The 15,049-nt window shown below is 35.7% G+C and overlaps 1 protein-coding gene across 7 annotated transcripts; it reads right to left on the minus strand.

The window, feature by feature from the left end:
* Positions 1-2: 2 nt before the first annotated feature.
* Positions 3-12,643, minus strand: LOC110033017 (probable serine/threonine-protein kinase PBL19). Of its 7 annotated transcripts, none has more exons than XR_002294916.1 (7): positions 12,430-12,643; positions 11,255-11,651; positions 9,814-10,074; positions 8,733-8,855; positions 7,610-8,122; positions 2,720-2,942; positions 3-414 (listed from the first exon to the last, which is right to left on the minus strand). XR_002294916.1 is itself a non-coding variant. In XM_020736857.1 (6 exons), exons 2-5 carry the CDS (start codon positions 11,612-11,614, stop codon positions 7,637-7,639), a joined length of 1,230 nt encoding a protein of 409 aa, XP_020592516.1. In that variant the 5' UTR covers positions 11,615-11,651; positions 12,430-12,643; the 3' UTR covers positions 3-414; positions 7,610-7,636. The 7 variants fall into 7 exon arrangements, 5 of the variants coding, with proteins under 5 accessions (XP_020592516.1, XP_020592549.1, XP_020592533.1 ...); XR_002294917.1 differs by having other exon boundaries at positions 2,689-2,942; XM_020736857.1 differs by lacking the exon at positions 2,720-2,942.
* Between the last annotated feature and the right edge of the window lie 2,406 nt (positions 12,644-15,049).

A 15,049-nucleotide genomic window follows, 5' to 3' on the forward strand; every position in this document is an offset into this window, starting at 1 on the left:
GTGCCAATATCTTCATACATTTGATTTGAGAATATGTTAATACATAAGAATTGAGTGGTATGCATCTAAATCTTCCTTATTTCTTTGAAATGATCACTCTTCTATCTCTAGCTGTGAAAGAGCATGTTGTTGGTTAGGAGCATACGGAGGCACTTTCAATTTGTGAAATTTGTAGAACTAAAAATTTTTTTGGATGTTGTTTTGTGATGCCCCTAAAGTCTATAACAACAAAATTTATGGACATTTTTATGTCTTATAATGTTATTTTCTAAGAAATTCTTAATTACTTTTTTCTTTGGCCTTCCTCTTGGCCTCAATTTATTTGCCACACCAACATGTATGCCCTCGTCGGCTTTTCTTCACTAATCTTTTCCCGGGAGCTTCGAGGAAAAACCTTCGTAGGCCATCCTACACCTGTAAGTAAAAAATTAAATATTAGAAATAGTAACATACAATATAGATATTAACAAACATAATAACAATGACTACAAACCTAATAACATGAAAGTTGTACTGAACATAACTATGCCTAGAGCTGTAATCGAGCCGGGTATATCATAGTTCAGACTTGACTTGATATAATTATAACTTCATGTTCTGATTGAGCTTGTGTTCAAGCCGAGTATATCATAGTTCAGACTAGACTTGATATAATTATAAGTTCATGTTCTGATTGAGCTTGTGTCCAGCTTTCATATATTGTTCAAGCTTGACTTGCTTGAATTTTTCAATATTTGGACTTGATTTGTACGTGATTTGTTTATGATAAGTGAACAAGAATTTAGATGGGCTAATGAACGTGCTAAAAATTCAAACTAGCATATAGATTTTCATACAAAAAATTCAATAAATAATTTTATAAAATTGATCGCAACTATTAATTTATTGATTATAAGCTCTGAACCCTGCAGTGTCTTAAATCTCATTTCTCCTCATTTTGCCTTAAATCCCTCGCTTAGGAAATGTTTAGTAGAATAATATGTGTAGAATTTAAGCATAATTTAATCTATATCCTACAAAACGACTAAAAATGACAACTTTAAACCTACAGAAACTTAATATCAAATATTTATATAAAATATATGATACAAGTTGTCAATAAACAAGTTAATATTCTAGTTAAATAACTTTTATTTAAATAATATCATATATGATTTGAGCTATCATAGAACTTAATATAGAGTATTTAACAAGTTATTTGTTAAACAATAAACGAGTGTGTTCATGAACATAAATGAATAAGTTCGACTATGTTCATATTTAGTTCATTTAAGCTCCGAGCTTTTAAAAATTATTTAATCTTGTTTATTTACTAATTTGAACGAACATGATCGATTCTTAATCGAGCAAAGTTATAGTTGTTCATCGAGTGCATTGATTCATTTATAGCCTTGGGCCTATGCCACAAGAGGTGCTCTTTGAAACTAATAAATATAGTTGCATGGATGCACGGAAGACCAACTTCTTGCCAAATTCTACAAGTACATGTTTTAAGTCCTATATCAACTTCATGTCTATCATTGCTACCTTCAACCTCAGCCTGATGTGGTGCCGATTCCTTTACAAGGAATTGGTCTTTCCTTGTGGCTATGTTTGTAATGTAGTCTTCAGTATATTGAACTAGTTCCCCTTTTCAAGCAGCTGCATCTCTCTTCCTTTGAGCTCTTTATTCCATAAGCATAGCTCTAATCATGTCAATCAAGTCAACAATTGCTTATTTTGGACTTCTCCAATCCAAGATTAAATGATTCAGACATAACATTTGTTTTAGAATGATTTTTTATCTCAATGTTAAAACCATTTCTATGCATGTGTAAGACGATGCAAATGAGTAGGAGTGCACTTGTGGAGAGACACTACAAAGTTAAGTCATCTTACTATCAAACTCAGGCTGAGTGCATGTATTAGCTGTTAACCATACGAGACTTTTAACCATATCACTATCGTTACGATAAAATTATTTCTTCAAATACTTTCAAAGATGCTGCAAACAAATTGTATGCTCTATATCTGAAAAATTAACGGCCTCTCCCCAACCCTTTTCTATGTCTGACATAAAAGGTCAAATGTTTCAAATCATACCCAATAGAAGCTGTCAAACATTCTAAAAACCATTTGCAAGTACTTTTCAACTCAGATTCTATAATTGCAAAAGCTAAAGTGAATACACTGTTATTACCGTATAATGAAATTGTCACTAATAAAATATCCATATATTTTGAGTTTAGATGACATTCATCCAGCCCAATCAAAGGTCTGCAACCTGCTAAGAAGCCATCGATGCCAACTTTAAAACTTACAAAAGGAAATTTTTTGAAAGAAAGATCAAGACTACTACAAATGTAAGTAAACTATGATCCTAGATTTCTATTAACAAAATCAGCTTGTAAGGCAGACTCCCATTTGTAGTTATCATTTATAGACCCAAAAATGTTGTTGCGAGCTTTCTACGATGACCTTTATAACTTCATTTATGGTAGTGTTAAGTCATACGTATCCTATAATGTATATTTGATATTTTTTGGAGTGATGTCAGAGTTCTTTCGAACAACATCTTTAATTTGTAGCGCCACCCTAAATGAAGTTGGCACTTTGTTAACTACCCTATTCACCTTGGGGGATAAGTGGGTTTGAGTTTGCAAATTAGCTGGAGAAACTGGCATAAAATAGGAACAAAGCATTGATTACCATTACTTGGAGAGAGATGCAAATCACAAACCAAAAAAAGTTCCTTCTCGCTGTGAAGCAAAGTAATCACCACCGAAGGAGAAGCTATTTGCTGGATGGAGGAAACTATCAAACTCTGAAGTGAGCAAATCATCCCTTTCACCGAAAAGAACACCATTAAGACCGAGCCTTCCAAGTGGTTTCCCAAAGATAAGACAGAAGCGAGGCCATACTTGTTCTGGCGTGATTTCTCATGCCAATGCGAGTTGAAGCGTCTGCAATGGGAGACTCTGTCATTGAAACATGTTGACTTTGTTTTCCTGCTCACGCACGCTAAGTTGAAGCGAAGAAGAGACAAAAGCTAAAGTTGAAATATGTGGTTATTTGGCGGTTTGAGGCACCTTTGTTGTAAATAGCAATATTAGGTGTGAAATATATAAAATGGTATTTTCAGGCACCCGTGTAAAAATCCCTTTTAAATATTAACTTATATTTAAATTAAAAAAAAAGGTCGGCCTAAAATGGCAAGTGGAATATATATTCATGAGATTTATTACTGCATGATTTTGCAAAATCTTTTGACGAATATACAACAAAAGTATAAAGTGACCAAGTACAGTTATATTTGGACAAAGACTAGGCCAATGGGGTTAATAAAATAAAAAAATGATTTTAAGTTATGGAAATATACATTTCTTTATATTTATGTATAATATTTTGGCAAAATAAGGTATCCAAAACTTAAGAGTATTTATCAAGTTAAAAAACAATTCTAGGAAAATTATGAAAAATTTAGGATTGATGTTAAACTTAAAGCACATTATCCATTGGATATAAAAAATATTATAAAATCTTGAAAAATTATAAATCATTGTATTCATTAAATTTTTATAATAAACTTGAAATTTTTACAACATCCTCTCTAACTACCCCTCCAACTTACATAGTTAATAATGATTTTATATTAATTGTGCAAGTCTGTGTATATTGTGTGTAGGTGCGTCTGCATGTTTGTATGTATGATTGTATGTATGTATGTGTTTATGTTGTATGTATGTGTGTGTATGTGTGTATGTGTGTATGTGTGTATGTGTGTGTGTATGTGTATGTGTATGTGTGTATGTCTGTTTGTATGAATGTATGTCTGTTTATGTATGTATATATGTGTGTAAATGTATGTATGTCTATTTGTGTGTGTGTGACTATGTGTTTGTGCGTAGGTATGCTTGTGTCTGTGTGTAGGTATGTATGTTTCATGTATGTCTGTATGTGTTTGTGCGTAGGTATGCTTGTGTCTGTGTGTATGTATGTACGTTGCATGTATGTCTGTATGTGTGTCTGTGTGTGTGTGTCTATCTATACGCATGTATATTGGGTGTGTCTGTGTGTCTGTGTGTCTGTGTGTCTGTCTATACGCATGTATATTTGTCTGTCTCTATGTATGTGTGTCCAAGTGTATATCTCGTCCTTGTGTATGTATATATACATGTATTTGTGTGTATGTATGTGTAATACACACATACATACACACAAAAAAGATTCTAAATCTGACAAGCTTATAATTAAATTAAGCTTGTCAACGACGAATCCAATGATCCCAAGATCGCTCGGTTTTGACACCAAGAAGGCACTCAAATGTTTCACAAAATGTCATTCGATCGACAGAATCTCTCCAGGTTGTCCGATGGAGTAGTCTGAATTCCTTTCTTATTTGCAGAGAGGTCTTTTCTAGCTCTAAAAATAAAACTCTACTCCCTTCTTGAGAAGAGGGATAACTTGAGCTAGAAGAAAATTGAAGCATAGAGGAGAAGTTGAAGTCGAGCATCGCTTTTGCATCACTCATTTAGCAAATGCCTCCCACTCCTGCAGTCGCCAACCACCGCCCACAACCACTGTTGACGCCTGCCTGCGGCCACAATCGACCACCATCGGTTGTCCTGATTTGTTGCAATGAAACCCCTCGCAAAATCCCAACGTACATTGTAGAATGACCAGGCATCCTGCAGAACAATGCAGTCAACATACGACACAACTACGCATCCCGAAGCTGGTATAATGGTGCACTTCACATACAGTGCAACGACACTCTGATGATGATGAAACAATACACATCAAATACGGTGCAATAACCTCTTGAAGATGGGGTAACAATGCACCCCATAAACGATGACTTTCTCTAGATTCCTAAAGCTCACTCCTTACAACCCACCACTATATCCTACACGAGCAACGTGGTCCACAGCTCGTGTAGCTCCCGACTCCAGCCCCTGCATCATACGAACATCATCACAGCTCATCACTACGACTTATGTAAATAACAATAACCTACATAGTTCTCAGTAATATTCATACTTCAATTAACAATCATCCAAACCTTTGATTTCAGGATACTTACAGTCAAAGTGACCCGCTAGATGAGACAGACTTAATAATATAAAAATTGGTCAAATCCGAGTCAAATCAAGTCATTAAATCATTTTTAGAAACTTTCTGTGCATAATTTGATGTCAAACAGATTTTGAATCTAACAAGCTTATAGACAAGTCACGTGTTTCTGTGAGATGAATTCGAAGAGCCCAAAAGCGCTCAATTATGACATCATTAAGACACTTAAATATTTTTGAAGCAACTATTGCAACCCACAATGCTAACTATTTCAATTGCTTTCAACTTTGGTCAATACTACAAGTTGGCGCTACAGCCGCAATCTATAACGTTTAGGCTGACTATTGCCCCACAACAATCGAGTATAGCTCTTGCAGCTTGCTATTACCGAGAAATGTATTTATTACAACCACACTATGACTATTATCAATGAACTACTATTGCACTTCATGAGTATCCTACACGAGCAACGTGGTCCACAGCTCGTGTAACTCCCGACTCCAGCCCCTGCAGCATACGAACATCATCACAGCTCATCACTACGACTTTTGTAAATAACAATAACCTACATAGTTCTCAACTTATGCAGCTCTCGACCTAATCTCTACAGCCTACGGCGTTGTCACAACTCACTATTACAACATATGTGACTAACTATAACCTGTTTGGCTCGTATCTCCTACTATGATCTTTGTAGCCAACCAATGCTCCTTAATCAACCATCTACAACCCACACAACCAACTACTAAAATGGCTTTCAACTACGACTTATACAACAAGCCGGCGTTACAAGCACTATTTATAACATTCACGGTAGACCACTGCCTCCATAGCAATCGACTACGACCCTTACAACATGCTATCATCGAAAGCTACATTCATTACAACCACACTATGACTATTATCAATGAACTACTATTGTACTTCATGAGCAACTTTGTAATACTATCTTCCTTTTAGAAGAAGAGTGTAGAGTGGACCCGCATATTTACCAATCATAATGGACTATTTCAACTGGGCTAGGTCACGTTGTTGTTTCCCCTTTCCAGGTTCTTCCACATAAAGAGTCGAGGTGTCTCCTCTCATTTCTATTTAATTATCTGAGTGTGTGTTGGTTTTTTGTGCAACATTAAGACGATAATTCATTACTTTACTGTCGCTATATATGTATATATATATATATATATATGTATATATATATTTGAAAGCCCAAAAAGGCTAATATATTAAATTGAAAGAAAGATACATATACAATGTATGGTAGGGCCCAAACAAGGCACCCTGCCCACACAAAAATCACAAATGGTTCCAAAGCTAGAAAAAACAAAAAATACATTAGATACTTAAATAAAGTGCCTAACAGTGCCGAAATACATAGTATCATGCGACTAGAGAGCGACCCAATTTGGTCTTGCCTCTGCCTCTAGTTCTAGGGAAGGAGCAAGCTAATAAGCTGATAAGATAATTGTCATTGTCAGTAGTAACCAATGTATCATCCAATATGTTCCCGAGCTGAAGTCTGCCTCCATTTTTCTTCTTCCTCAAGAATCAACTGATGGGGTGGTAGAGCTGAAGCAGAAGGAATACCAATCGTAGTACCCACAATAGGTTCTAGTATATGTGAAGTATGAGTTGCTTCTACACCGGATACTTCCTGAAGAAGTGGAGCTACGAGGCTCTCTTGATTATCAGTGTAAATACTATCATTTGTAGGTAATAGTCCATCAGTATCGTTTTTTATGGGGTTTGAAGGTGCCAGCATCACATCACTCGTAGTAACAGTAACAACAGTGTCATGGGGGGGATTCTCAGGGGCAATAGTCACCTCCTGTATGGTAGTACCCTCCCCAGGTGGAACTAAAATGTCTAGGCAATGGGGTTAGACCCATCCTTATTCACTTGAATCTTAGATTTCAAATTTGGATGAAACTTGTGGCATTTATCAAGGACATGACCAAATATCTTACAGTGGGTACAATATGGGGGTTTGTGCTTCATGACGATTTGTTGCCAATAACTATTATGGGTTGTGCCCAGCCAGACTTCGGTAACATCAGATAAAATAATATCCCCTTTGACAAGTGTTCTGGCCACCGAGGGTCCAATTAGGTTGAAAGTAGGCAGATATATATATATAATCTTATGCCAAGTGGAATTAAATATTATCCTACCTGATTTACGAAAAAAAAAAAGAAAAAAAAAGCTCAAAACAAAATACAACATTATCTTGGAAATTCCTCCAAAACAAAATAAAAAACAGAAGAAAATTATTGCATACAAATAACCATTGAAAATTCCTTCACTGTACAGTAGAGCAAATAGTACATATATATCATTTAAGATCCGAATACATATTCCCAGCCTCCCAGCTTTCTCAATGGGAGATTAAAAGAGTACAATTCATATAATGTTTTCTGCAGTCTATTTCTATTTTAGCCCTAAATAATTCTATAATGCTGATCTATAAGGATATGATAATAACATCAATGTGAGCAAAGCAGATGTAAATATAAGGATTGCACCCTCAAAAAATATTTGCATGCTACTAAAAGCTAACCTTTGCAGTCCAATGGAAAGGATCCATTCAATTCGCTCTAATGAGTTTCGACGCCCATCCTCCACACGACATCTTCGAGTCTGCTCCTCTTTTCTTCCTGCATGCCACTGCTCCCTCCTCAGCCACATTTGTCGGAGTTTGCAGAGTTTCTTCAGCTTTCTCATCATCACAAATACATTGCACCATTTGGAGGACCTCACTCATCTTTGGTCTCGACTTAGGATGCCTGATCAGGCACTTGTTAGCTACAGCAGCAAGTTTCATGGCAGACTTCACGGAGCAGTTCGCTTTAATCCTGGGATCTAAGATAAAGGGAAACTTCTTTTCGTCTGTCACATAAGGTTTGATCCATTCCAGGAGCTTCTGCTCGTTCTTCGGCCGGTTTCGATCCATGGGATGGCGGCCGGTGATGAGTTCATAGAGGAATATGCCGTAGCTCCATATGTCGCTCTTTGCAGTGAGACGGCCGGTCTGAATGTACTCTGGCGCTGCGTAGCCAATAGTTCCCACCACCTGCATGATTGACTCTTGGAGGTTTCACTAGTTTAAAATCAATTAATTTTATTTTCTGTTCTTGTTTTTGTTTTTAAGAATATGTTTGTTTAGGATCACTTCTATTTTTTATTTGTAATAAAAATAAAAGAATTCTGAAACACAATCAGCCACTTCACACTGAATGCATCAATTTCATCCAGATTTAATCCAAATTTTAGTTAAAATTGATGAAGAAAGTAGCTCTTCATGAGAAAACCAAATGTAATATTTCCTTCATATCAGAAGAATCATAACCAAATAAAAATTACTGATCATATATTCAAGTTATACCATAAGCACTGTAAACTATCCAAGCGATTAATATTAGCATAACACATTGCAATACCAAGAGTATAAAACGCATTTTAAATTAGGGGCATTTACATCCAATTCCTATGTATTTATATATCTAAAATCTAAACTTTAACTTTTACAATTATACCACCAAACACAAATTTAACTTTTTAAAAGTGAAATACACCTTTTCATTCATAGATAGGGTGGCATGTAAAAATTAAATTTTAGGTGTTAGATATGTAAGTAGGTATCTAAATTATCCTATAAGTTAACTCCATCTAAATGTACTCACCGCAGTTGAAACATGAGTCAATCCTTCTGCCGGACCTTGTCTCGCCAAGCCAAAGTCAGATAGTTTTGCATGCCAATGCTCATCCAATAAAATGTTGGAGGGCTTGAAATCTCGAAAAATAATCTATGAATAAACCATCAAGACGAGTCATGGAGAACTACTTTTTGTAAAAGAAGAAGTATTCAGAACATTACTAAAGAACAAAAAGTAATGGATAGTGTAGAAGCCATGTAGAAGCTTCTATCTACAACTTTTGACTGATATAAATACCAAAAATGGTTCTGATTTCCTATAAATTTGAATAAAGTGTTATTTCAAGAATTCCACATTGTTCAATTATAGTTCTCTAAAATAAAGATATTAAAATCATCTTATCATCTTTACAAAAAACATCATTTTAGTTGAAAACTGTCAGGTAAATTCATGACCAAGCAGCTTAGGCACGTGGCAACAATGTAAGAAGATTATGTTGCAAATCATATATTGGTTTTAGGGGTGTAAACTTGTTGAGTCGAGCTCGAGCCATACACATCTTGAGCTTAATGTCACCTCCTATAAGAGCCCTTATGGGTGGTGGGCAGCCCAGGACTTAAATACTGTTTTTCGGCCCTACACCTAGCCAATGTGGGACTATTTGTCCGTGACATTAAGCTTGATTAATTAATCGAGTTCAAGCTTCAGCTCGAGCTTAATTCTACGAATTTGAGCCGGCTCTTATTACGAAATAATATTAAATCAAGCTAGAATTATAATAAAATGATAGAATGAAGAGCAATTAAGAGCTAAATATTAAGAAATCACTTGATACAAAATGTAAAACATCACTCTCTTAACATTTTTAATAATTTCAAGATAAAGTATTGAATTTTAAAATAATTTGAGTATATTTGATAATAATTTGAGTTGAGGCTGTCTTGAGCTTAGCTTGTTAGCTCATTGAACACAATTCACGAGCCACTTATCCCTAATTGGTTTCTCTTATGAAGAAGATGAAGTTAATTTTCCCCTTCTCCTAATAGAATATCTAAGTCATAATAAGAAGATTAATTCACATAAATAAATATAAAGAAGAAGAAAGTACTTGAATTTCCATCCCTTCATGTAAGTACGTCAAACCGCGAGCAGCATCGAGAGCTATCTTCAATCTCATGCCCCATGAAAGACTGGCGGATACTTTTAGTGATAATTGATATTCAACGCTTCTATTTTGCATATATTCATAAACAAGCAGTCTCTGAATTCCTCTTTCATCATCCTCAGCACAATAACCAACTAATTTGACAAGATTTGGATGCTCAACCACACCTAAAACATTTACCTCAGTCAACCATTCCTTGTGTCCCTGAAATTGGAGGGGTAAGAATCAGATTAACAAAAATTGCAAGGATTTTGCTCTTTTTTCACTAGATTGGCAAGACAGAGGAGAAATTTGCATACATACCACACAATTTTTACGTATTTACATATGTAACACCCAAAATTTGATATTCACACTTATAACACCTTCGTGTCATAAATTTATGCATGAAAGGGCGTATTTCACTTTCAAAAAGATAATGATTGTGATGTTTTCGATGTGACGTTAAAAATTTGAGTGGTAAGCATTTAAATATGAATGTTTGAGTGTTAGATATTTAAATATATAAGAATTGTGTTGAATAAGAGGCTCGAGTTGCTGTAACATTTCCTTTTAAGAAATACCCAAATACCTTCTACAGGTTTTTGACGTCTAAACAAATATTAATAAGGCTGGCATGTATGTCGAGACCCATTACATAGGTTAATCTTGGAGGCCCGGTGGCTTTATATTTTGCAGAACTATTACCAGGGTATAAAAGATGAGAAATATTAAATAACATTTTTTTATAAAACAGAAAAAGAAGATACCTAATGTTCTTAATGTGGCTGGGATCAATATTTTAGAATCAGCTTTCTAATCTCTTGCAGTACTCATCAGAATTTGAATCCACGATGCAGAATGAACTACTGGGGTTGTTTGGTTTGCTGAAAAAGGAATGCAGTGTTAAAGTAACTTATTGGATTTGGAGTATTTGAGAATTGTTTGGTTCATTGTAAAATAAATGCAGGGGTGTGGGGAGAAAGGCTGTGGGCGGTAACGAGGACGACAGTAGCTCTGACTGCGGCAACAGCGGTCTGCGGCGATGGGCAAGCGGTGGACAATAGCGGCAAGGCGGCGACATCACTTTAAGAAAGCAATTATTTAGATTTCATTCAAATCTGAAAAGTAAATTCCAAATACATTGAAATTTTACACCGCGTTATTTCTCTTCCAACTAAAAGTTTGGATTTTTAAAACTTCTGAAAAATGAATGCAATGCACTCTTTTTGTTGTTGATCAAACATCCCCTAAAAAAGGAGGTTATTTATAGTAGACCTCCTATTGTTGGATTAAAGGTTTGGAAAACATACTTAGACATTATTTACACTATCCAATGCGCTCCTTATGAAAATTTTGCTTCACAAAAATACATGAGTTATACTATGAGGTAACCAAAACTTGCCTGAAATCCCACGCGGCTCAGTTTCTTAACAGCAATCTCAATATTTTCATGCAGATCAACAGGATTCTTGATCGTGCCCCTATACACGCATCCAAAGCCGCCTTCTCCGAGCATTTGTGAACGGCTGAAATTCCGAGTAGCAACTTTCAGTTCTTCGTATTTGAAGATCTTAAGATCATTTAACTTCTGAGAAAAACTCGAGAACTGAGATCTCCCTGTTGAATCTGTACTCATGTCTGACACAGATTTCTTCGTATCTTGATCATTCGAAGCCGTGCTGCTGCTTGAATGGCGCAATGCCATCTTACTCACTCGAGGCTTATGCTCCCGCTCTCCAATAGAGAAATGAAAACACTTCATGGACTCGATTTGAAAGAGAAACCTCAAAATTCTTTTGCTATAAGAGAAATTCACCAGGAAAATAGCATAGGAAGAAGTTATAGTAAATAAACATGCATGGAGACCAAAATTAGCTAACTAGAGAGAATTCAATTTCTCTACTCCAACAGCAAGGAATAGTTATATAGATCAAAAATCAAAAGCCAACAACAACAAGAATATCTTCAATTTCCTTAATATAGTACCAAGCAGGAAGTTTACATCCATTTCTTTAAAAATCACGATCCATTTTCCTTTTGCTTGTTCAACAAACATCCCATACAAACCCTATTTTCCTGTTGTTGTTTTTCAACCAACATTCCATTTTCATGTTGCTTGTTCAACAACCATCTCATTTAAAGAACAATATCAATAGAAAACCACATGCAAAGTACAAATAAAATAACCTAATAAATCTCCCTAAAATCATTAAATAGAATGCAAGAGACAAACATTTCGCACCTATTTCACACAAAGTCATTATATATTACAGTTGCTTGTGTCACATCCATCCAATACAAAGAATAACAAAACATGAATGACAAAAACCACAATAGAAAAAAGAAAGAAAAATTCATCCTAATGTATTCTTTGAAGAACAAAGATAAACCCTAAAATCCCAAAAGAACTTTCTCTACAATCCAATGAGGAAGTCCGACAGAACTACTTACTATAGTTTTCTGAACTCTCTAAAACTATCTTTTAAACCCCATATTCGCGCTTCTTCCCCAATCAATCTCAAGAAAGATAAAGAAATCAAACTATACTCAAGCCGGAGTACTGAATCAAAAACTTACTTCTTCGGACTGATTAGAGAAATGTCGAAAATTCAGCTTACTGGAACTGATTCTCACGGGGCAAAGCGACGCGGGTGACCTACAAGGGCAGATACGACGCCATTAATTTCAGAACGACCGAACAAGAAAGTCAAGAGGATGAATTCCGTGTCAGCTGTGTTATATCAGCTGGTTCACTTCTTTCTTCTTCCGAGAAATATAGAGATAGCGATATAATGGGAGGATTGTGAGAAAGTATTTGGTGGCATAATTGGAGTATTTATCATGCAAAATTTGAAATTAAATTTCACAATAATTTCAAAAAACCCCAATTTAATTGAGAATTTTACATGCTTACCGCATAATACTTGTGTATTTACATGTATAACAACTGAAATTTTACATTCACATGTATAATACTATTTTATTTTAAAAAGTAAGTGATAGTAAAGATACAAGTGCACTGAAATTTTACATTCACATGTATAATACTATTTTGTTTTAAAAAAGTAAGTGATAGTAAAGATACAAGTGCTACGCATGTAGATATGAAAGTTTGGACATTAGATATGTAAATACATAAAAATTATGTGCCGTGTAGGTAAATACCCTTTAAATATTTTATATATTGTCATAAATTTATATATGAGAACATATATTTTACTTTAAAAAAATTAGTTTATAATATGCGAGTGTTATGCATGCTTATGAAAACTTAGATATTAGATATATAAATGCTAATTATTCTCGAAAAGAAAGAAAACAAACATTATTGTTTTGTGCTAGAAAATTTGTGGAGATAGAGTGATAATTTAATATATTAGTATTGCACGAAGATTCATCATACAGTCAAATATAAAAATCATGAAACGAGACACAGTGATTTTCTTACCTATGGATGTATGTTGCTCTCAGATTTTGAGGGTGGAGAATAAGAGTCGTCGAATGAAAAGTTGCATGGAGCCGGGGTGATTAGGAATCTTCTAATGTATAGAGCTGATTAGCGATATCTTTTTTAGTTTTCTTTCATTTTGATGTTCGCACATACCCGTATGAAAATTTTGTAACTCAGCTTTTATAAACATACTTTATAATGCAAGGGATTAGTGCTTCGAGTTTTCTTTCTTGCGCTCCACAATTGTTCTAGTTTATAGGTAATTTTTTGCTGGTCGTGGTTGGTTAGCAAGCGTGTAGATATGCATCTATGTAAATTAGGCACGGGTGATTGTTCGCTCACCTCTCATGGATTTTGTCGTTGTCGGGTCTCGATAGGTCTCATAAGCCTTTCGCGGTAGTTAGACACCCCTCAAGGAGCTTGTCGCTTGCCGATGTTAACTTTGTAAATTGGGCGGAGAACGATCATTTGTGCACCCCTAACAGAGATTGTCGGTGTTGGTTGTTGATACGTCCCATAGGTCTTTCGCGATCATTAGACACCATTTGCGAAGCTTGTCGCTATCGGGTGTTAACGCTTAAAATATTGCACGGGATGATCACTCACACACCCATCACAGAGCTTGTCGTTGTCGGGTGTTGATATGTCCCATAGGCCACTAGCGATGGTTTGACACTTCCCACGGAGCTTGTCGCTGTCGGGTGTTAATGCTTAAAATAAAGCACAAGATATCGTTTTTGCACCCATCGCAGAGCTTGTCAATACATCTCATAGGCCAATTGATTTCCTTTGCATTGATTGATAAGTTTTAGCCACTTGGGGAGCCTGTTCCCAAGCGTAATTGCTTCGATTACCCTAGTGTAACTTATTTAGTTCCCTAAGTGTAACTGCGTCAGTTCCTCGAGCGTAATTGTGTCAGTTCCTCGAGTGTAATTGTGTTAGTTCCCTGAGTGTAACTGTGTTAGTTCCCCGAGTGTAACTGCGTCAGTTCCTCGAGTGCGACTATAGTAGTTCCCCGAGCATAAATACGATCAGAGAAAGTACTAATAGCGATATTGAATATGTGAAATCTCAAACTTTTATGTGTTATGAATGTGAAAAAGACACTTTATTATATTGAGTTTTTGAAAGATAAGATGGGTTATACAAATCGATCATGACAACGTTCCTTCTACAAATAGGTATAGCTTTAAGGGGATAGTTTCTTTAGATCATCACCACTCTAAAGTTTGAGGGATTTCATTTCCTGCAAATGTCTTCAGTTTGTTTGCTCTAGATCCTGCCCTCTGGTGGATGATATAGGGGTCATTCCAGGTTTGATCCAGCTTTTCGATAGCCTGCCCCTTGGCAGTGGGGTCGACCATCTTCAGCATTAGGTCCCTTGGGAAAAATTATCTTCACATACATTTGTTAAAATGTTCATTTGTCCTTCGCTTAACCTCTTTTTTTCTAGAGGGTTGTGTTGGCTTGATTCTCTTTGGCTAGGTTTTGGGAAAAATTATCTTCACATACATTTGTTAAAATATTCATTTGTCCTTCGCTTAACCTGTTTTTTCTAGAGGGTTGTGTTGGCTCGATTCTCTTTGGCTAGGTTTTGGGCGAGCTTAACTCCTTTGTCGTTCACCTCAAGCCACTCTCCTAGATCCTCCTCGTTAAAAGCTGAGCCGGAGAGTACCGTGTGGTTGTAATTGTTGTATTTAATAGGTAACATGACTTTCATTACCTGGAAAACATAAATGGGGTATG

The sequence above is a fragment of the Phalaenopsis equestris genome, unplaced genomic scaffold (genome assembly GCF_001263595.1).
Source record: "Phalaenopsis equestris unplaced genomic scaffold, ASM126359v1 Scaffold000002, whole genome shotgun sequence".
Taxonomy (NCBI): Eukaryota; Viridiplantae; Streptophyta; class Magnoliopsida; order Asparagales; family Orchidaceae; genus Phalaenopsis; species Phalaenopsis equestris.

What these genes read in the sequence shown, in the direction of transcription:
- LOC110033017 (XM_020736857.1), bottom strand. Translation starts at nt 11,614, where the DNA reads ATGAAGTGTTTTCATTTCTCTATTGGAGAGCGGGAGCATAAGCCTCGA. An exon ending in ATGAAGGGATGGAAATTCAA is followed by an intron (nt 8,856 to 9,813) that starts GTACTTTCTTCT and finishes GTTTATTCATAG; the next exon opens with ATTATTTTTCGAGATTTCAA. An exon ending in TGACTCATGTTTCAACTGCG is followed by an intron (nt 8,123 to 8,732) that starts GTGAGTACATTT and finishes TCAATCATGCAG; the next exon opens with GTGGTGGGAACTATTGGCTA.